The following is a 21,439-nucleotide window of genomic DNA, read 5'->3' as shown; positions in this document are numbered from 1 at the left end:
ATACCCTCCAAACAGGAGCAGGCCCTCCTCATGGCTAATACCCTCCAAACAGGAGCAGGCCCTCCTCATGGCTAATACCCTCCAAACAGGAGCAGGCCCTCCTCATGGCTAATACCCTCCAAACAGGAGCAGGCCCTCCTCATGGCTAATACCCTCCAAACAGGAGCAGGCCCTCCTCATGGCTAATACCCTCCAAACAGGAGCAGGCCCTCCTCATGGCTAATACCCTCCAAACAGGAGCAGGCCCTCCTCATGGCTAATACCCTCCAAACAGGAGCAGGCCCTCCTCATGGCTAATACCCTCCAAACAGGAGCAGGCCCTCCTCATGGCTAATACCCTCCAAACGGGAGCAGGCCCTCCTCATGAATGTAGCTGAATGTAGGGGACATAAATGTAGCTGAGGAGAACACTGGGTTGCAGGGGTGTAAAATAGACAGTATTGCAGTTGATAAGGGGGATGTGCTGGATATTCTTGAGGGTTTGAAAATAGATAAGTCCCCTGGTCCGAACGGGATTTACCCTAGGATTATCTGGGAGGCAAGAGAGGCGATTGCAGAGCCTCTGGCTCTGATCTTCAGGTCGTCGTTGGCCTCTGGTATAGTACCGGAAGATTGGAGGTTAGCGAATGTTGTCCCATTGTTTAAGAAGGGGAACAGAGACTTCCCCGGGAATTATAGGCCGGTGAGTCTTACTTCTGTTGTGGGCAAGGTTTTAGAAAAAATTATTAAGGATAGGATTTATAGTTATTTGGAGAGTAATGAATTGATTGGAGATAGTCAGCATGGTTTTGTGGAGGGTAGGTCGTGCCTTACTAACCTTATTGAGTTTTTTGAGAAAGTGACCAAAGAGGTGGATGGGGGTAAGGCAGTTGACGTGGTATATATGGATTTTAGTAAGGCGTTTGATAAGGTTCACCATGGTAGGCTTCTGCAGAAAATGCAGATGTATGGGATTGAGGGTAATCTAGGTACTTGGATCAGGAATTGGCTAGCAGATAAGAGACAGAGGGTGGTGGTTGATGGTAAATATTCGTCATGGAGTTCAGTTACGAGTGGTGTGCCTCAGGGATCTGTTTTGGGCCCACTGCTGTTTGTAATTTTTATTAATGATCTGGATGAGGGTATTGTTGGGTGGATTAGTAAATTTGCTGATGTCACCAAAGTCGGAGGTGTGGTAGATTGTGAGGAAGGGTGTCATAGCTTGCAGGGAGACTTAGACAGGTTGCAGAGCTGGGCCGAGAGGTGGCGGATGGAGTTTAATGCGGAGGAGTGTGAGGTAATTCACTTTGGTAGGAATAACAGATGTGTTGAGTATAGGGCTAACGGTAGGACTCTGGATAGTGTGGATGAACAGAGGGATCTAGGTGTATGTGTACATAGATCCCTGAAAGTTGGGAATCAAGTAGATAAGGTTGTTAAGAAGGCATACGGTGTCTTGGCGTTTATTGGTAGGGGGATTGAATTTAGGAGTCGCAGTGTCATGTTGCAACTGTACACAACTCTGGTGCGGCCGCACTTGGAGTACTGTGTGCAGTTCTGGTCCCCACATTACAGGAAGGATGTGGAGGCTTTGGAGAGGGTGCAGAGGAGGTTTACCAGGATGTTGCCTGGTATGGAGGGGAGGTCCTATGAGGAGAGACTGAGGGATTTGGGGTTGTTTTCGCTGGAAAGAAGGCGGCTAAGAGGGGATCTTATTGAAACATATAAGATGATTAGAGATTTAGATAGGGTGGACAGTGATGGCCTTTTTCCTCGGATGGAGAAAGCTAGCACGAGGGGGCATGGCTTTAAATTAAGGGGTGGTAGTTATAGGACGGATGTCAGGGGTAGGTTCTTTACCCAGAGGGTGGTGAGGGATTGGAATGCCCTGCCTGCTGCGGTTGTAAATGCGCCTAGTTTGGGGGCGTTTAAGAGATCCGTGGATAGGTTTATGGATGAAAAGGGATTGGTTTAGGTTAGAGGGTCATTGTTTTTTAACTGGTCGGTGCAACATCGTGGGCCGAAGGGCCTGTTCTGTGCTGTAATGTTCTATGTTCTATGTTCATAGCTAATACCCTCCATACAAGGCAACTTCCTGGTAAATCTATAAAAAGTATAGAAACGCAGAGGGACCTGGGGGTGCAAGTGCACAAGTCTTTGAAGGTGGCAGTACAAGTGGAGAAGGTTGTGAAGAAAGCCTATGGTATGTTAGCCTTTATAGGAAGGGGTATAGAGTATAAGAGCTGGAGTCTAATGTTGCAGTTGTATAGAACGTTGGTTAGGCTGCATTTGGAATACTGCGTCCAGTTCTGGTCACCTTACTACCGGAAAGACGTGGAGACCCTGGAGAGAGTGCAGAGGAGGTTTACCAGGATGTTGTCTGGTATGGAAGGACTGGGGTATGAGGAAAGATTGAGCAAATTGGGGCTGTTTTCCCTTGAAAGACGCCGACTGAGGGGGGATCTAATAGAGGTATATAAGATTATAGAACATAGAACACTACAGCACAAACAGGCCCTTCGGCCCACGAGTTGCGCCGATCACATCAACACCTACCAATCTATAGACCTATCTATAACCCCCAATCCCATAAAACCCCATATACTCATCCAGAAGTCTTTTAAAAGACCCCAGCGAGTTTGCCTCCACCACCACTGACGGCAGCCGATTCCATTCACTCACCACCCTCTGAGAGAAAAACTTACCCCTAACATCACTTCTGTACTTTCCTCCCCGCACCTTAAATCTGTGTCCTCTCGTAGCGACCATTTCAACCCGGGGAAATAGCCTCTGAGAATCCACTCTATCTTTTCCTCTCAACATTTTATAAACCTCTATCAGGTCGCCTCTCAACCTTCGTCTCTCCAGGGAGAAGAGTCCCAGCTCCCTCAACCTAACTTCATAAGGCATGCCTCCCAGTCCAGGCAACATCCTTGTAAATCTCCTCTGTACCCTTTCAATAGCTTCTACATCCTTCCTATAGTGAGGCGACCAGAACTGCGCACAGTACTCCAAGTGGGGCCTGACAAGGGTCTTATAAAGGGTATAGATAGAGTAAACAGAAGTAAGCTATTTCCTATGTTAGAAATGCACAGTACAAGGGGCCACGGGATTAGGGTGAGGGGGGAGAGGTATAACACAGATATGAGAGGGAGGTTTTTCACACAGAGTAATGGGGATATGGAATGCTCTGCAAAGTAAGGTGGTGGAGGCAGGCACGCTGGAGTTGTTTAAGAGTTACTTAGACAGGCACATGAGTGGATTGGAGATGGGAGGATATAGGAGATTGTTTTAAATAAGGTTCAGGAGCCTTGGGACGTCCCTGGTAATGTAAAAGGATGTGGAATCATACTAATGCTCTTTTAATTCACAGGTTTTAAGTCGGTCCGCCTTGTTGTCCAACGAGGGGCATACACGCAATGGGTCGTACTAGGGCTGCTCTTGGAGGTTCGAGAATAGCCTAGTGTTTCATGTCGTTAGTGTGTGCTTAAACTGGACCAGATGCTGGGCAAGACGACAGCTCAGTGACTATCACTGTTTGCTGTGCAGACACATGGATTTGGGCCGGTGTCTGTGGGAGTTTGCGCATTCTCCCCGTGCTTGCGTGGGTTTTCTCCGGGTGCTCCGGTTTCCTCCCACACCCCAAAGATGTGCTGTTAGGCTGATTGGAGGTAATAAATTGTCCCTAAATCAGTTTCCCTCAATGTGGAATGCCATAAACATAGATAAGGGTCATGGGTGGAGGGGGGACTGGTAATGTTAAAATGGTGGCGCGGGCTCATTGGGCCGAAGGGCCTGTTTCCCGGGCTGTTTTTGTTCTTTTTTTGGTTGTGGATGGATCTTTTTCTGAATGGAGGTTGATCACCAGTGGAGTGCCCCAGGGATCTGTTCTAGGACCCTTGCTGTTTGTCATTTTCATAAATGACCTGGATGAAGAAGTGGAGGGATGGGTTAGTAAGTTCACCGATAATATGAAGGTTGGTGGTGTTGTGGATAGTCTGAAGGGATGTCAGAAGATGCAGCAAGACATTGATAGGATGGAATTTAATGTTGGCAAATGAGAGGTGGTCCACTTTGGTAGGAAGAATGGTAGGAAGGACTATTACTTATGTGGCAAAAAACTGCAGCAGGCGACGGTGCAGAGGGACCTCGGGGTCCTTGTGCATGAGTCGCAAAAACCCAGCCTGCAGGTGCAGCAGGTGGTCAGGAAGGTGAATGGGATGCTGGCCTTCATAGCGAGGGGGATTGAATATAAAAGTAGGGAGGTCTTGCTGCAGCTGTATAGGGCATTGGTGAGGCCGCAGCTGGAGTACTGTGTGCAGTTTTGGGCGCCGCACCTGCGCAAAGATATTTTGGCCTTGGAGGGAGTGCAGAGGAGGTTTACTAGGCTGATACCGGAGTTGAGGGGGTTAGACTATGAGGAGAGGCTGAATAAACTAGGCTTGTACTCGTTAGAGTTTAGAAGAATGAGGGGAGATCTCATTGAGACGTATAAAATGATGAATGGGATGGATAGGATAGAGGTGGAGCAACTCTTCCCGCTCAGAAAGGATAGTAGGACTAGGGGGCACAGCCTCAGGATAACGGGGGGCGATTTAGAACGGAGTTGAGGAGGAACTTCTTCACTCAAAGGGTGGTGAATCTCTGGAATTCTCTGCCCGTTGAAGTGGTGGAGGCTGCCTCGCTAAATATTTTTAAGACACCGGTTGATAGGTTTTTGATAAGAGAGGGGATTAAGGGTTATGGGGAGAGGGCGGGAATGTGGAACTGAGCCACGACAGATCAGCCATGATCTTATTGAATGGCGGGGCAGGCTCGAGGGGCTAGATGGCCGACTCCTGCTCCTATTTCTTATGTTCTTAAGACTGGGCGGAGAAGTGGCAGATGGACTTCAACGCGGATAAATGTGTAGTGGTCCATTTTGGCAGGACCAATGGGATGAAGGAATTTAATATTAAGGACAAGACTCTTAGCTGTTTTCGTTCAAAAGAAGGTTAAGAGGTGATTTAATAGAGGCATACAAGATGATCAGAGGATTAAGATAAGGTGGACAGTGAGAGTCTTTTACCTCGGATGGTGATGGCTAACACGAGGGGACATAGCTTTAAATTAAGGGGTGGTAATTATAGGACGGATGTCAGAGGTAGGTTCTTTACTCAGAGGGTAGTAAGGGTGTGGAATGCCCTGCCTGCAGCAGTTGTGGACTCGCCAACTTTAAGGGCGTTCAAATGGTCAGTGGATAGACATATGGATAACATTGGAATAGTTTAGGTTAGAGGGTCATTAGATTGTTGCACCAACCTGTGAAACCATCGAGGGCCGAAGGGCCTGTACTGCGCTGGAATATTGTGTGTTTTTCTGGGTGAAGAAATTTCTGCTCACCTCAGTTCTAAAAGTTTATCCTTCATCCTTAAACTATGACCCCTAGTTCTGGACTCCCACACCAATATTCTGAATCTACCCTATCTAATCCTGTTAGAAGTTTATAAGTTTGAATGCGATCCCCTCTCACTCTTCTAAACTCCAGTGAATATAATCCTAACCGACTTAGTCTCTCCTCATATGACAGACCTGCCATCCCAGCAGTCAGCCTGGTAAACCTTCGCTGTGCTCCCTCTATAGCAAGGACATCCTTCCTCAGATAAGGAGACCAGAACTGTACACAATACTCCAGGTGTGGCCTCACCAACACCCCGTACAATTGGAGTGAAACATCCCTATTCCTATACCCAAATCCTCTCACTCTGAAGGGCAACATACCATTTCCCTTCTTTACTGCCTGCTGTATTGCGCGCTTAGTGACTGAACATAGAACATTCCAGCGCAGCACAGGCCCTTCGGCCCTCGATGTTGCGCCGACCAGTGGAACCAATCTAATGACCCTCTAACCTAAACTATTCCAATGTTATCCATATGCCCATCCACTGACCATTTGAACGCCCTTAAAGTTGGCTAATACACGAGGACTCCAAGGTCTCGCTGAGTATCCGCCTCTCTAATTTACACCATTCCAGTAATAATCTGTCTGCCTGTTATTGCTACCATAGTGGATAACCTCACATTTACCCACATTATACTGTATCCAGCAGGCAGATACCCACACACTCAGCCTGTCCAATGATTGAGATGTATGAAATTATGTGGACACAGTGTAAAGAGGAAGAAACTTTTCCCCTTGGTGGAGGGATCAATGATCGGGAGGCATGGATTTAAGGTCAGAGGCAGGAGGTTTAGAAACACCGAAGAGATTAGCAGGAGGAGCTCATTTGGCCCTTCGAGCCTGCTCCACCATTCGTTGGCTGATCATCCAACTCAATAACCAAATCCTGCTTTTTCCCCTTAACGTTTGACCCCATTTGCCACAAGAGGCAAAAGGTTTACCGCCTCAAATACATTCTATCTTTTAGCATCAACCTGAATTCCACAGTCTCACCACTCTCTGGGTGAAGAAATGTCTCCTCACCTCTGTCCTAAATGGTCTACCCTGAATCCTCAGACTGTGACCCCTGGTTCTGGACTCCCCCACCATCAGGAACATCCTCCCTGAATCTACCCTGTCTAGTCCTGTTAGAATTTTATAAGCCTCTATGACTTATTTGTCTGAACTCCAGTGAAAACAATCCTAACCCAGTCAATCTCTCCTCGTACATCAGTCCCACCATCCCCGGAATCAGCCTGGTAAACCTTCACTGCACTCCCTCGAGAGCAAGAACATCCTTCCTCAGAAACGGAGACCAAAACTGTACACAATACTCTCGGTGTGGCCTCACCAAGGCCCTGTATAATTGTAACAACACATCCCTGCCCCTGTACTCGAAATCTCTCGCAATGAAGGCCAACATACCATTTACCTTCTTTACCGCCTGCTGTACCTACATGCTTACCTTCAGTGACTGGTACACAAGGACACCCAGGTCCCTCTGCACACTCCCCTCTCCCAATTTACAGCCATTCAGGTAGTAATCTGCCTTCTTGTTTTTGCTTCCAAAGTGAATAACCTCACATTTATCCAAATTATGCTGTATCTGCCATTGATTTGCCCACTCACCCAACCTGTCCAGATCATTCTGAAGGACCTCTGTATCCTTGTCACAGTTCACCCTCCCATCCAATTTGGGATCATCTTCAAACTTTGAGATGTTACATTTTGTTCCCTTATCCAAATCATTAATATATGTTGTGAATAGCTGGGGTCCCAGCACCGATCCCTGTGGCACCCCACTAGTTACTGCCTGCCAATGTGAAAAGCACCCATTAATTCCTATTCTGTTTCCCCTCTGTCAACCTGTTTTCTATCCATCTCAATAGAACATAGAACACTACAGCACAAACAGGCCCTTTGGCCCACAAGTTGCGCTGATCATATCCATACCTACCAGGCCTATCTATAACCCTCAATCCCATTAAATCCCATGTACAAAAATCCCAACACACTTCCCCCAATCCCATGCACTTTAATCTTGCACGATAATCTCCTGTGCTGACTCTGATCCTGCTTTCTCACTGCTCTGCTATAAAGTCCTTGATAATGGATTCGGGAATTTTTCCCCAACATCGATGTTAAGCTTCCTGCTCTATAATTCCCTGCTTTCTCTCTCCCTCCCTTTCTGAATATTGGAGTGACATTCACTACCCTCCAATCTACAGGGACTAGAACATCCTGGAAGATCACCACCAATGCATCCACTATTTCTCGAGCCACATCTTTACGTACTCTTCAGTAGTTTAGAGGGAATGTGAGGAAAAATACTTTAACCCAGAGGGAGGTGACAGTCCAGAACTCACTGCCTGAAAGGCTAGTGGAGGCAGACACCCTCATATTTCAGAAATATTGAGATACGCACTTGCGATGACGAGCCATACAAGGCTACGGGTCAATGTTGGGAACTGGGATTAGAATCGTTGGCTGGTGTGTTTTCAACTGGTGCCAGTGTGATGGGCTGAAGGGCCTTTATCTGTGTGGATACGTCTCTGACCATGTCTCAATGACTGTAATTGTTGATGGCAGTGTCTGTATCCCAGTCTCTGGAATTCCCTCCCAGCACGTCTCCATCTCTCTACATCCCTTTCCGTAACCCCAGCCAAGTATCCCCTGATGTGACTCGCTCTCCGACTGAGGCTCCTGTGAAATAGCTTGGGGACATTTCATTCACAACACTACGTAAATCAAAGTTATTGTAGCTTACCCAATGAGATACCTGGTCCCTGTGCCCCTCCCCCAGTAAAGGCACTAACCAAAAAGATATCCATTCCTGTGTTCCACTCCCAGTAAATACATTGACCAATGAGATGTTCATTCCTGTGTCCCTCCTTTGTCACGTGATGTTGTTACCTTGTTCATGTAACTTTCCAGGAAAGACCCACGGAACATTGCAGCCATCCAATCACAGCTTGAGATCAGTAAGGGTTTATGGGCAGGAATATGTTCAGTCCCCACCTCAAAGACGACATCTGGAACAACACCAAAGGCAATCTCACCATCAGCTATACAGAGTACATAGGCCTACCACTGACTGAGAACACAGCCAGGAGGATCACACAGCAAGACTGAGAGAGGAGCCAGGAGGATCATACAGCAAGGCTGAGAGAGGAGCCAGGAGGATCATACAGCAAGGCTGAGAGAGGAGCCAGGAGGATCATACAGCAAGGCTGAGAAAGGAGCCAGGAGGATCATACAGCAAGGCTGAGAGAGGAGCCAGGAGGATCATACAGCAAGGCTGAGAGAGGAGCCAGGAAGATCATACAGCAAGGCTGAGAGAGGAGCCAGGAGGATCATACAGCAAGACTGAGAGAGGAGCCAGGAGGATCATACAGCAAGGCTGAGAGAAGCCAGGAGGATCGACTGGAATATCCCTAGGGTAAGGGGTTTGGATGGGGAGGAGTTTGTTAGGTGTGTTCAGGAAGGTTTCCTGACACAGTATGTGGACAAGCCTACGAGGGGAGAGGCTGTACTTGACCTGGTACTGGCGAATGAACCAGGGCAGGTGATGGATCTCTCGGTAGGAGAGCATCTTGGGAATGTGACCATAATTCTATCTCCTTCACAATTGCATTGGAACGAGATAGGATCAGGCAGGCTAGGAAGGTGTTTGTCTGGAGTAAGGGGAGATACGAAGAAGTCAGGAAGTTACTTGGACAAATAAACTGGAAGGAGGCGTTCTTAGGGAAAAGTACCGAAGGAAGGTGGCGGATATTCAAGGAATGTTTGTCTGGAGCTCTGCATGACAACGTTCCGATGAGACAAGGGGGTTTTGGTAGGTCACGGGAACCGTGGTGCACGAAGGCTGTGTTGAACCTAGTCAGGAGGAAAAGGAAGGTGTACAAAAGGTTCAGGGAACTAGGAGAGGTTAAGGATCTTGAGGAGTATAAGGAGCTTAAAAGGGAAATTAGGAGAGCCAGAAGGGGTCATGAGAAGACCTTGGCGGGTAAGATTAAGGAGAATCCCAAGGCCTTCTATAAATATGTGAAAGGTAAAAGGATGAGAAGAGAAGGGATAGGACCTATAAAAGGTGAAGGGGGAAAGGTCTGTGTGGAACCAGAAGAAATGGCAGAGGTGCTTAATGAGTACTTTGCCTCAGTATTCACGGTGGAAACTGATCTGGGAGATTTTGCTACAGGTTTGCAGCAGATGGAAAAGATTGAGTATGTGGATATTAAGGTGGAGGATGTGTTAGAACTTTTGAATTCTATCAAGATAGATAAGTTGCCGGGACCAGATGGGATATACCCCAGGATACTGTGGGAGACGAGGGAAGTGATTGCAGAGCCCCTGGCGATGATCTTTGCGTCGTCAATGGAGACGGGAGAGGTTCTGGAAGATTGGAGGATTGCGGATATAGAACATAGAACATAGAACATTACAGCGCGGAACAGGCCCTTCGGCCCACAATGTTGCGCCGACCAGTCTTATTTTTAAAAAAAACATTGACCCACTAATCTAAACCAATCCCTTTTCGTCCATAAACCTATCCACCAATCTCTTAAACGCCCCCAAACTAGGCGCATTTACAACTGCAGCAGGCAGGGCATTCCAGTCCCTCACCACCCTCTGGGTAAAGAACCTGCCCCTGACATCCGTCCTATAACTACCACCCCTTAATTTAAAGCCATGCCCCCTCGTGCTAGATTTCTCCATCCGAGGAAACAGGCTATCACCATCCACCCTATCTAAACCTCTAATCATCTTATATGTTTCTATAAGATCCCCTCTTAGCCGCCTTCTTTCCAGTGAAAACAACCCCAAATCCCTCAGTCTCTCCTCATAGGACCTCCCCTCCATACCAGGCAACATCCTGGTAAACCTCCTCTGCACCCTCTCCAAAGCCTCCACATCCTTCCTGTAATGTGGGGACCAGAACTGCACACAGTACTCCAAGTGCGGCCGCACCAGAGTTGTGTACAGTTGCAACATGACGCTGCGACTCCTAAATTCAATCCCCCTACCAATAAACGCCAAGACACCGTACGCCTTCTTAACAACCTTATCTACTTGATTCCCAACTTTCAGGGATCTATGTACACATACACCTAGATCCCTCTGCTCCTCCACTCTATTCAAAGTCCTCCCGTTAGCCCTATACTCAACACATCTGTTATTCCTACCGAAATGGATTACCTCACACTTCTCCGCATTAAACTCCATCCGCCACCTCGCGGCCCAGCTCTGCAACCTGTCCAAGTCACCCTGCAAACTTCGACACCCTTCCTCACAATCTACCACACCTCCGACTTTGGTGTCATCAGCAAACTTACTAATCCACCCAACTATACCCTCATCCAGATCATTAATAAAGATTACAAACAGCAGTGGCCCCAAAACAGATCCCTGAGGCACACCACTCGTAACCGAACTCCATGATGAATAATTACCATCAACCACCACCCTCTGTCTCCTATCTGCTAACCAATTCCTGATCCAAGTACCTAAATTACCACCAATCCCATACATCTGCATTTTCTGCAGAAGCATACCATGGTGAACCTTATCAAACGCCTTACTAAAATCCATATATACCACATCTACTGCCTTACCCCATCCACCTCTTTGGTCACCTTCTCAAAGAACTCAATAAGGTTAGTAAGGCACGACCTTCCCGCTACAAAACCATGCTGACTATCTCTAATCAATTCATTACTCTCCAAATAACTATAAATCCTATCCCTAATAATTCTTTCTAAAACCTTGCCCACTACAGAAGTAAGACTCACTGGTCTATAATTCCCAGGGAAGTCTCTGCTCCCCTTCTTGGGGGGAGGGATAGTGAGGAAAGGGGGTGAAAGTGAGGGGGGCATAGTTGGGGAATGCAAGGCACGGCATAGTGGGGGTGGGGCGGAGCAGGGTTTGAAATGCGTGTACTTTAATGCGAGGAGTATTCGCAATAAAGTGGATGAACTTGCAGCGTGGATCAGTACCTGGGACTTTGATGTTGTGGCCATTTCTGAGACATGGATAGAGCAGGGTCAGGAATGGATGTTGCAGGTTCCGGGGTACAAATGCTTTAGTCGGAGTAGAGAAGAAGGTAGAAGGGGGGGTGGGGTAGCATTGCTAGTCAAGGACTGTATCACAGTGTCGGAGAGAAAGTTTGATGAGGACTTGTCAGTTGAGGTAGTATGGGCGGAGATTAGAAATAGGAGAGGAGAGGTCACCCTGTTGGGAGTCTTTTATAGACCTCCTAAAAGTTCTAGAGAGGTTGAGGAAAGGATTGCGGAGACAATCCTGGTTAGGAGTGAAAGTAATAGGGTAATTGTTATGGGGGACTTTAACTTTACGAATATTGATTGGAGTTGCTATAGTTCTAGCTCGCTAGAGGGGTCAGTGTTTGTACAAAGCGTGCAGGAAGGTTTTTTGTCTCAGTATGTAGACAGGCCAACTAGAGGTGAGGCTATATTGGATTTGGTGCTGGGAAATGAGCCAGACCAGGTGCTAGACTTGGAAGTTGGTGTGCATTTTGGTGATAGTGACCACAATTCGGTTACGTTCACCTTAGTGATGGGAAGAGATAGGCATGAACCTCGGGTCAGCAATTTTAGCTGGGGTAAGGGCGATTATGAGGCTATCAGGAGTGAATTAGGAAGCATGGATTGGATTAGGGGATTACAGGGACTGGGAACATCTGAAATGTGGAGTTTTTTCAAGGAGCAACTACTGCGAGTCCTTGATAGGTATGTCCCTGTCAGGCATGGTGGATTTGGTAGATCTAGGGAACCGTGGTGCACTAAAAGAGTTGAGTCGATGGTTAAAAAGAAAAAGGAGGCTTATGTTCGGATGAGATTGGAGGGCTCAGATAGTGCACTAGAAAGCTTTAGATTGGCTAGGAGGGAGTTGAAGAGTGAGTTGAGAAGGGCTAAAAGAGGACATGAGAAGACTTTGGCTGATAGGATTAAGGAGAATCCTAAGGCGTTCTATAGGTATGTCAAGAACAGAAGGTTGGTCAGGGCAAGATTAGGGCCAGTTACAGACAGCAGGGGGAAGTTGTGTGTGGAACCGGAGGAGATTGGAGAAGTATTGAACCAATATTTCTCTTCGGTGTTCACGCAGGGGGACATGAATATAGCTGAGGAGGACACTGGGTTGCAGGGGTGTAAAATAGACAGTATTACGGTTGATAAAGAGGATGTGCTGGAAATTCTTGAGGGGCTGAAAATAGATAAGTCCCCTGGTCCGGATGGGATCTACCCTAGGATTCTCTGGGAGGCTAGAGAGGTGATTGCAGAGCCTCTGGCTCAGATCTTCAGGTCGTCATTGGTCTCTGGTGTAGTCCCGGAGGATTGGAGGATAGCGAATGTTGTCCCATTGTTTAAGAAGGGGAACAGAGACTTTGCCGGGAATTATAGACCGGTGAGTCTTACTTCTGTTGTGGGCAAGGTTTTAGAAAAAATTATTAGGGATAGGATTTATAGTTATTTGGAGTGTAATGAATTGATTAGAAATAGTCAGCATGGTTTTGTAGCGGGTAGGTCATGCCTTACTAACCTTATTGAGTTTTTTGAGAAGGTGACCAAAGAGGTGGATGGGGGTAAGGCAGTTGACGTGGTATACATGGATTTTAGTAAGGCGTTTGATAAGGTTCACCATGGTAGGCTTCTGCAGAAAATGCAGATGTATGGGATTGTGGGTAATCTAGGAAGTTGGATCAGGAATTGGCTATCAGATAGGAGACAGAGGGTGGTGGTGGATGGTAAATATTCATCATGGAGTGCAGTTACGAGTGGTGTGCCTCAGGGATCTGTTTTGGGGCCACTGTTGTTTGTAATTTTTATTAATGATCTGGATGAGGGTATAGTTGGGTGGATTAGTAAATTTGCTGATGACACCAAAGTTGGAGGTGTGGTAGATTGTGAGGAAGGGTGTCATAGTCTGCAGGGAGACTTAGATAGGTTGCAGAGCTGGGCCGAGAGGTGGCGGATGGAATTTAATGCGGAGAAGTGTGAGGTAATTCACTTTGGTAGGAGCAACAGATGTGTCGAGTATAGGGCTAACGGGAGGACTTTGAATAGTGTGGATGAACAGAGGGATCTAGGTGTGTGTGTACATAGATCCCTGAAAGTTGGGAATCAAGTAGATAAGGTTGTCAAGAAGGCGTACGGTGTCTTGGCGTTTATTGGTAGGGGGATTGAATTTAGGAGTCGCAGTGTAATGTTGCAACTGTACACTACTCTAGTGCGGCCGCACTTGGAGTACTGTGTGCAGTTCTGGTCCCCGCATTACAAGAAGGATGTGGAGGCGTTGGAGAGGGTGCAGAGGAGGTTTACTAGGATGTTGCCTGGTATGGTGGGGAGGTCCTATGAGGAGAGACTGAGGGATTTGGGGTTGTTTTCGCTGGAAAGAAGGCGGCTAAGAGGGGATCTTATTGAAACATATAAGATGATTAGAGGTTTAGATAGGGTGGATAGTGATAGCCTTTTTCCTCGGATGGAGAAAGCTAGCACGAGGGGGCATGGCTTTAAATTAAGGGGGGGTAGCTACAGGACGGATGTCAGGGGTAGGTTCTTTACCCAGCAGGTGGTGAGGGATTGGAATGCCCTGCCTGCTGCAGTTGTAAATGCGTCTAGTTTGGGGGCGTTTAAGAGATCTCTGGATAGGTTTATGGACGAAAAGGGATTGGTATAGGCTAGTGGGTCATTGTTTTTGTAACTGGTCGGCGCAACATCGTGGGCCGAAGGGCCTGTTCTGCGCTGTAATGTTCTATGTTCTTAAACAATGGGACAACATTCGCTGTCCTCCAATCTTCCGGTACTATACCAGAGACCAACGACGACCTGAAGATCAGAGCCAGTGGCTCTGCAATCACCTCTCTTGCCTCCCATAGAATCCTAGGGTAAATCCCGTCTGGACCAGGGGACTTATCTATTTTCAACCCATCTAGAATATCCAACACATCCTCTGTATCAACTACAATACTTTCTATTTTACACCCCTTCACCCCAGTGACCTCTTCAGCTACATTCATATCCTCATATAGTCCCTATTTTCAAGAAAGGGAACAGAGATAGCCCGGGAAATTACCGACCGGTGAGTCTGACCTCAGTGGTTGGTAAGCTGATGGAGAGGCTTCTGAGGGACAAGATTTACGAGCATTTGGAGAGGTTTGACATGATCAGGAATAGTCAGCATGGATTTGTCAAGGGCAGGTCGTGCCTTACGAGCCTAGTTGAGTTCTTCGATAATATGACTGAACACATTGACGAAGGAAGTGCCGTGGACGTGGTGTACATGGACTTCAGCAAGGCGTTTGATAAGGTCCCCCATGCAAGACTTCTTGAGAAGGTGAGAGGGCATGGGATCCAAGGGCCTTTGGCCTTGTGGATCCAGAACTGGCTTGCCTGCAGAAGGCAGAGAGTGGTTGTGGATGGGTCTTTTTCTGAATGGAGGTCAGTCACCAGTGGAGTGCCCCAGGGATCTGTTCTAGGACCCTTGCTGTTTGTCATTTTCATAAATGACCTGGATGAGGAAGTGGAGGGATGGGTAAGTAAATTCGCTGATGACACGAAGGTCGGTGGTGTTGTGGATGGTCTGGAAGGATGTCAAAAGTTGCAGCAGGACATAAATGGAATGCAGGACTGGGCGGAGAAGTGGCAGATGGACTTCAACGCGGATAAATGTGTAGTCGTCCATTTTGGCAGAACCAACGGGATGAACGAGTACACTATCAAGGGCAGAAGTCTGAGTAGTGTTGAAGAGCAGAAGGATCTTGGGGTCGGGGTCCACAGGACTCTTAAATCGGCCTCGCAGGTGGAGGAGGTGGTCAAGAAGGCGTATGGTGTACTGGCCTTCATTAATCGAGGGATTGAGTTTAGGAATCGGGAGGAAATGCTGCAACTTTATAAGACCCTTGTCAGGCCTCATTTGGAGTACATAAGAAATAAGAAATAGGAGCAGGAGTAGGCCATCTAGCCCTTCGAGCCTGCCCCGCCATTCAATAAGATCATGGCTGATCTGTCGTGGCTCAGTTCCACTTTCCCGCCCTCTCCCCATAACCCTTAATCCCTTCTCTTATCAAAAACCCATCAACCCGCTTCTTAAAAATATTTAGCGAGGCAGCCTCCACCACTTCAACGGGCAGAGAATTCCAGAGATTCACCACCCTTTGAGTGAAGAAGTTCCTCCTCAACTCCGTTCTAAACCGCCTCCCCTTTATCTTGAGGCTGTGCCCCCTAGTCCTACTGTCTTTTTTGAGTGGGAAGAGTCTCTCCACCTCTATCCTATCCATCCCATTCATCATCTTATACGTCTCAATGAGATCTCCCCTCATTCTTCTAAACTCTAACGAGTACAAGCCTAGTTTATTCAGCCTCTCCTCATAGCTCAATCCCCTCAACTCCGGTATCAGCCTAGTAAACCTCCTCTGCACTCCCTCCAAGGCCAAAATATCCTTGCGCAGGTGCGGCGCCCAAAACTGCACACAGTACTCCAGCTGCGGCCTCACCAATGCCCTATACAGCTGCAGCAAGACCTCCCTACTTTTATATTCAATCCCCCTCGCTATGAAGGCCAGCATCCCATTCGCCTTCCTGACCACCTGCTGCACCTGCAAGCTGGGTTTTTGCGATTCATGCACAAGGACCCCGAGGTCCCTCTGCACCGTCGCCTGTGCGCAGTTCTGGTCGCCTCACTATAGGAAAGATGTAGAAGCTATTGAAAGGGTACAGAGGAGATTTACAAGGATGTTGCCTGGACTGGGAGGCATGCCTTATGAAGTTAGGTTGAGGGAGCTGGGACTCTTTTCCCTGGAGAGACGAAGGTTGAGAGGCGACCTGATAGAAGTTTATAAAATGTTGAGAGGAATAGATAGGGTGGATTCTCAGAGGCTATTTCCCCGGGTTGAAATGGTCGCTACGAGAGGACACAGATTTAAGGTGCGGGGAGGAAAGTACAGAAGTGATGTTAGGGGTAAGTTTTTCACTCAGAGGGTGGTGAGTGAATGGAATCGGCTGCCGTCAGTGGTGGTGGAGGCAAACTCGCTGGGGTCTTTTAAAAGACTTCTGGATGAGTATATGGGGTTTTATGGGATTGGGGGTTATAGATAGGTCTATAGATTGGTAGGTGTTGATGTGATCGGTGCAACTCGTGGGCCGAAGGGCCTGTTTGTGCTGTTGTGTTCTATGTTCTATGATCATACAGCAAGGCTGAGAGAGCAGCCAGGAGGATAACACACAAGACTGAGAGCAGAATCGGGAGGATAATACAGCAAAGCTTAGAGCAGAGCCGGGAGGATAATACAGCAAGACTAAGAAAGGAGCCAGGAGAATAATGCAGCAAGATCAAGAGCGGAGCTAGAAGGATTTGTCAAACGCTTTGCTGAAATCCATGTAAACTACATCAACCACACTACCCTCATCCACACACATGGTTACATGTGCAAAAAATTCAAGCAAATTTATTGCGCATGACCTGCCTCTGACAACCCATGCCGACTATCCCTGATCTTTCCTTCAGAATCTTCTCCAGTAGTTTCCCAAACACAGACATGAGGCTCACTGGTCTGTATTCCCTGGCTTGTGCCTGCACCTTAAACAGTGGGATCACATCAGCTGTTCTCCAGTCCTCTGGCACCTCCCTATTGGCCAGGGAGGAATTAAAAATTTGGGTCCGAGCCCCTGAAATTTCCTCCCTTACCCCACAACAACCTGGGACATAATTCATCAGGGCCTGGCGATTTCTCCACTTTTATGCCTGCCAATATCTCTAATACTGTCACTCCCTGTGATACTTTTCTCTAGAGCCTTACAGTCTCTCTCCCTGAGTTCTATATTTACCTCCTCATTCTCGTGGGTGAAGACAAGCGTGAAATATTCATTTAATACCCGACCGATGTCCTCTGCCTCCATCCACAGATTTCCCCCTTGATCGCTCATGGGCCCTACTCTTTCCTGCTTATCCTCTTCCCATTGACATATTGATACTGTCTGGAATATATATAAATGATTTGGAGGAACATGTAACTAGATTGATTAGTAAGTTTACGGATGATACAGCAGTTGGTGGATTTGTGGATAGCGATGAGGACCATCAGAGGATAGAGCAGGATATAGATCAGTTGGAGACTTGGATGGAGAGATGGCAGATGGAGTTTAATCTGGACAAATGTGAGGTAATGTATTTTGGAAGGTCTAATACAGATAGGAAATATACAGTAAATGGCAGAACCCTTAAGAGTATTGATAGGTAGAGGGATCTGGGTGTACAGGTACACAGGTCACTGAAAGTGGCAATGCAGGTGGAGAAGGTAGTCAAGAAGGCACACGGCATGCTTGCCTTCATCGGCCGGGGCACTGAGTTTAAAAATTGGCAAGTCATGTTGCAGCTTTATAGAACCTTAGTTAGGATGCACTTGGAATATAGTGTTCAATTCTGGTCACCACACTACCAGAAGGATGTGGAGGCTTTGGAGAGGGTACAGAAAAGATTTACCAGGATGTTGCCTGACATGGAGGGCATTAGCTATGAGGAGAGGTTGGAGAAACTTGGTTTGTTCTCACTGGAGCGATGGAGGTTGAGGGGAGACCTGATAGAAATCTACAAGATTATCAGAGGCATGGACAGAGTGGATAGTCAGAAGCTTTTTCCCAGGGTGGAAGAGTCAATTACTGGGGGCACAGGTTTAAGGTGCGAGGGGGCAAAGATTTAAAAGAGATATTGAACATAGAACACGGTATAGGCCTTTGGGTCCTCAATGTTGTGCCGACCTGTGAAAACCAATCTAAAGCCCATCTAACCTACACTACATCAATATCCATATGTTTATCCAATGATCATTTAAATGCCCTTAAAGTTGGCGAGTCCACAACTGCTGCAGGCAGGGCATTCCACACCCTTACTACTCTCTGAGTAAAGAACCTACCTCTGACATCCGTCCTATAACTATCACAGTAAAAAGTCTGACAACCCCAGGTCACCCCATAATTTAAAGCTATGTCCCCTCATGTTAGCCAGCACCATCCGAGGTAAAAGGCTCTCACTGTCCACCCTATCCAATCCTTTGATCATCTTGTATGCCTCAATCAGGTCACCTCGTAACCTTCTTCTCTCCAATGAAAATAACCTCAAGTCCCTCAGCCTTTCCTCATAAGACCTTCCCACCATACCAGGCAACATCCTGGTAAACCTCCTCTGCACCCTTTCCAATGCTTCCACATCTTTCTTATAATGCAGAGACCAGAACTGTACGCAATACTCCAAGTGCGGCCACACCAGAGTTTTGTACAGTTGTAACATGACCTCACGGCTCCGAAATTCAATCCCTCTACCAATAAAAGCTAACACACCGTACGCCTTCTTAACAACCTTATCAACCTGGGTGCCAACTTTCAGGGATCTATGCTGAAATTTTCTTTGTTCTTTAAGAACATAAGAAATAGGAGCAGGAGTCGGCCATCTAGCCCTTCGAGCCTGCCCCGCCATTCAATAAGATCATGGCTGATCTGAAGTGAATCAGTTCCACTTACCCACCTGCTCCCCATAACCCTTAATTCCCTTATTGATCAAAAATCTATCAACCCGTGACTTAAACATACTCAACAAGGTAGCCTCCACCAGTTCAATAGGCAGAGAATTAAAGAGATTCACTATCCTCTGAGAGAACAGGATCCTCCTCAACTCTGTTCTAAACTGACCCCCCCTTATTTTGAGGCTGGAACCTCTAGTTCTTGTTTCCTTTCTAAGTGGAAACAATCTCTCTACCTCTACCCTATCTAGCCCCTTCATTATCTTATACGTCTCTGTAAGATCCCCCCTCAGCCTTCTAAATGCCAACGAGTACAGGCCCAGTCGATTTAATCTCTCCTCATAAGCTAACCCCCTCATCTCTGATATCAGTCTGGTGAACCTTCTCCGTACTCCCACCAAGGCCAATATATCCTTACGCAAATAAGGGGACCAAAACTGCACACAGTACTCCAGTTGCGGCCTCACCAGTACCCTGTACAGTTGCAGCAAGACCTCCCTGCCTTTATATTCTATCCCCCTCGCTATAAAGGCCAACATTCCATTCGCCTTCTTGATCACCTGCTGCACCTGCAGACTGAGTTTTTGCGACTCGTGCACAAGGACCCCCAGGTCCCTCTGTACAGTAGAATGTTGTAATTTTTCACCATTTAAATAATATTCCATCCTGCTATTATTTCTTCCAAAGTGGATAACCTCACATTTGCTAACGTTATACTCCATCTGCCAGGTCCTCGCCCACTCACTCAGCCTTACACTATCAAGGGCAGGAGTCTTAGCTGTGTCGAAGAGCAGAAGGATCTTGGGGTCCGGGTCCACAGGACTCTTAAATCGGCCTCGCAGGTGGAGGGTGTGGTCAAGAAGGCGTATGGTGTACTGGCCTTCATTAATCGAGGGATTGAGTTTAGGAGTCAGGACGTAATGCTGCAACTTTATAAGACCCTTGTCAGGCCTCATTTGGAGTACTGTACGCAGTTCTGGTCGCCTCACTATAGGAAGGACGTAGAAGCTATTGAAAGGGTACAGAGGAGATTTTCAAGGATGTTGCCTGGATTGGGAGGCATGCCTTATGAAGATAGGTTGAGGGAGCTGGGATTCTTCTCCCTGGAGAGACGAAGGTTGAGAGGCGACCTGATAGAGGTTTATAAGATGTTGAGAGGAATAGATAGGGTGGATTCTTGGAGGCTATTTCCCAGGGCTGAAATGGTCGCTACGAGAGGACACAGGTTTAAGGTGCAGGGAAGCAAGTACAGAGGAGATGTTAGGGGTAAGTTTTTCACTCAGAGGGTGGTGAGTGAATGGAATCGGCTGCCGTCAGTGGTGGTGGAGGCGAACTCACTGGGGTCTTTTAAAAGACAAGTTGCATACAGAGAGACTTGGAAAAGTTGCAGAGCTGGGCCGAGAGGTGGCGGATGGAGTTTAATGCGGAAAAGTGAGAGGTAATTCACTTTGGCAGGAATAACAGATGTGTCGAGTATAGGGCTAACGGTAGGACTCTGAATAGTGTTGATGAACAGAGGGATCTAGGTGTATGTGTACATAGATCCCTGAAAGTTGGGAATCAAGTAGATAAGGTTGTTAGGAAGGCATACGGTGTCTTGGCGTTTATTGGTACGGGGATTGAATTTAGGGGCCGCAACGTCATGTTGCAACTGTACACAACTCTGGTGCGGCCGCACTTGGAGTATTGTGTGCAGTTCTGGTCCCCACATTATAGGAAGGATGTGGAGGCTTTGGAGAGGGTGCAGAGGAGGTTTACCAGGATGTTGCCTGGTATGGAGGGGAGGTCCTATGAGGAGAGACTGAGGGATTTGGGGTTGTTTTCATTAGAAAGAAGGCAGCTAAGAGGGGACCTTATTGAAACATATAAGATGATTAGAGGTTTAGATAGGGTGGACAGTGATAGCCTTTTTCCTCGGATGGAGAAAGCTAGCACGAGGGGGCATAGCTTTAAATTAAGGGGTGGTAGTTATAGGACGGATGTCAGGGGTAGGTTCTTTACCCAGAGGGTGGTGGGGGAATGGAATGCCCTGCCTGCTGCAGTTGTAGATGCGCCAAGTTTAGGGGCGTTTAAGAGATCCGTGGATAGGTTTATGGATGGAAAGGGATTGGTTTAGGTTAGAGGGTCATTGCTTTTTAACTGGTCTGCGCAACATCGTGGGCCGAAGGGCCTGTTCTGCGCTGTAATGTTCTATGTTCTGGATGAGTATATGGGATTGGGGGTTATAGATAGGTCTATGGATTGGTAGGTATTGATGCGATCGGCAAAACTTGTGGGCCGAAGGGCCTGTTTGTGCTGTAGTGTTCTATGTTCTATCCAGATCCCTCTGCAGACTTTCCGCGTCCTCCACGCAATTTGCTTTCCCACTTATCTTCATGTCATCAGCAAATTTCGTTACCCTACACTCAGCCCCCTCCTTCAGATCATCTATATAAATGGTAAATAGCTGATGCCCCAGCACCGATCCCTGCGGCACTCCACTAGTTACCAACCGCCAGACAGAAAAGCACCCATTG

At 47.3% G+C, this 21,439-nt stretch overlaps 1 protein-coding gene across 1 annotated transcript in view; it reads right to left on the bottom strand.

The window, feature by feature from the left end:
* Nucleotides 1–21,439, bottom strand: part of LOC145339542 (rho-related BTB domain-containing protein 2-like) — a gene marked incomplete at its 3' end in the record, with an annotated part of 110,545 nt that overhangs the window by 16,699 nt on the left and 72,407 nt on the right. Inside the window, exon 6 of the mRNA XM_080184021.1 lies at nt 8,312–8,430. Within this exon, the coding sequence (XP_080040147.1) occupies nt 8,312–8,430 (119 nt within the window). The remainder of the gene's footprint in view (nt 1–8,311; nt 8,431–21,439) is intronic.

Source organism: Carcharhinus amblyrhynchos, unplaced genomic scaffold, assembly GCF_965287045.1.
Source record: "Carcharhinus amblyrhynchos unplaced genomic scaffold, sCarAmb.v2.hapA scaffold_526, whole genome shotgun sequence".
Lineage (NCBI taxonomy): Eukaryota > Metazoa > Chordata > Chondrichthyes > Carcharhiniformes > Carcharhinidae > Carcharhinus > Carcharhinus amblyrhynchos.
Note: the sequence above shows the minus strand (reverse complement) of the source record. Positions and strands in the feature narration are given on the sequence as shown.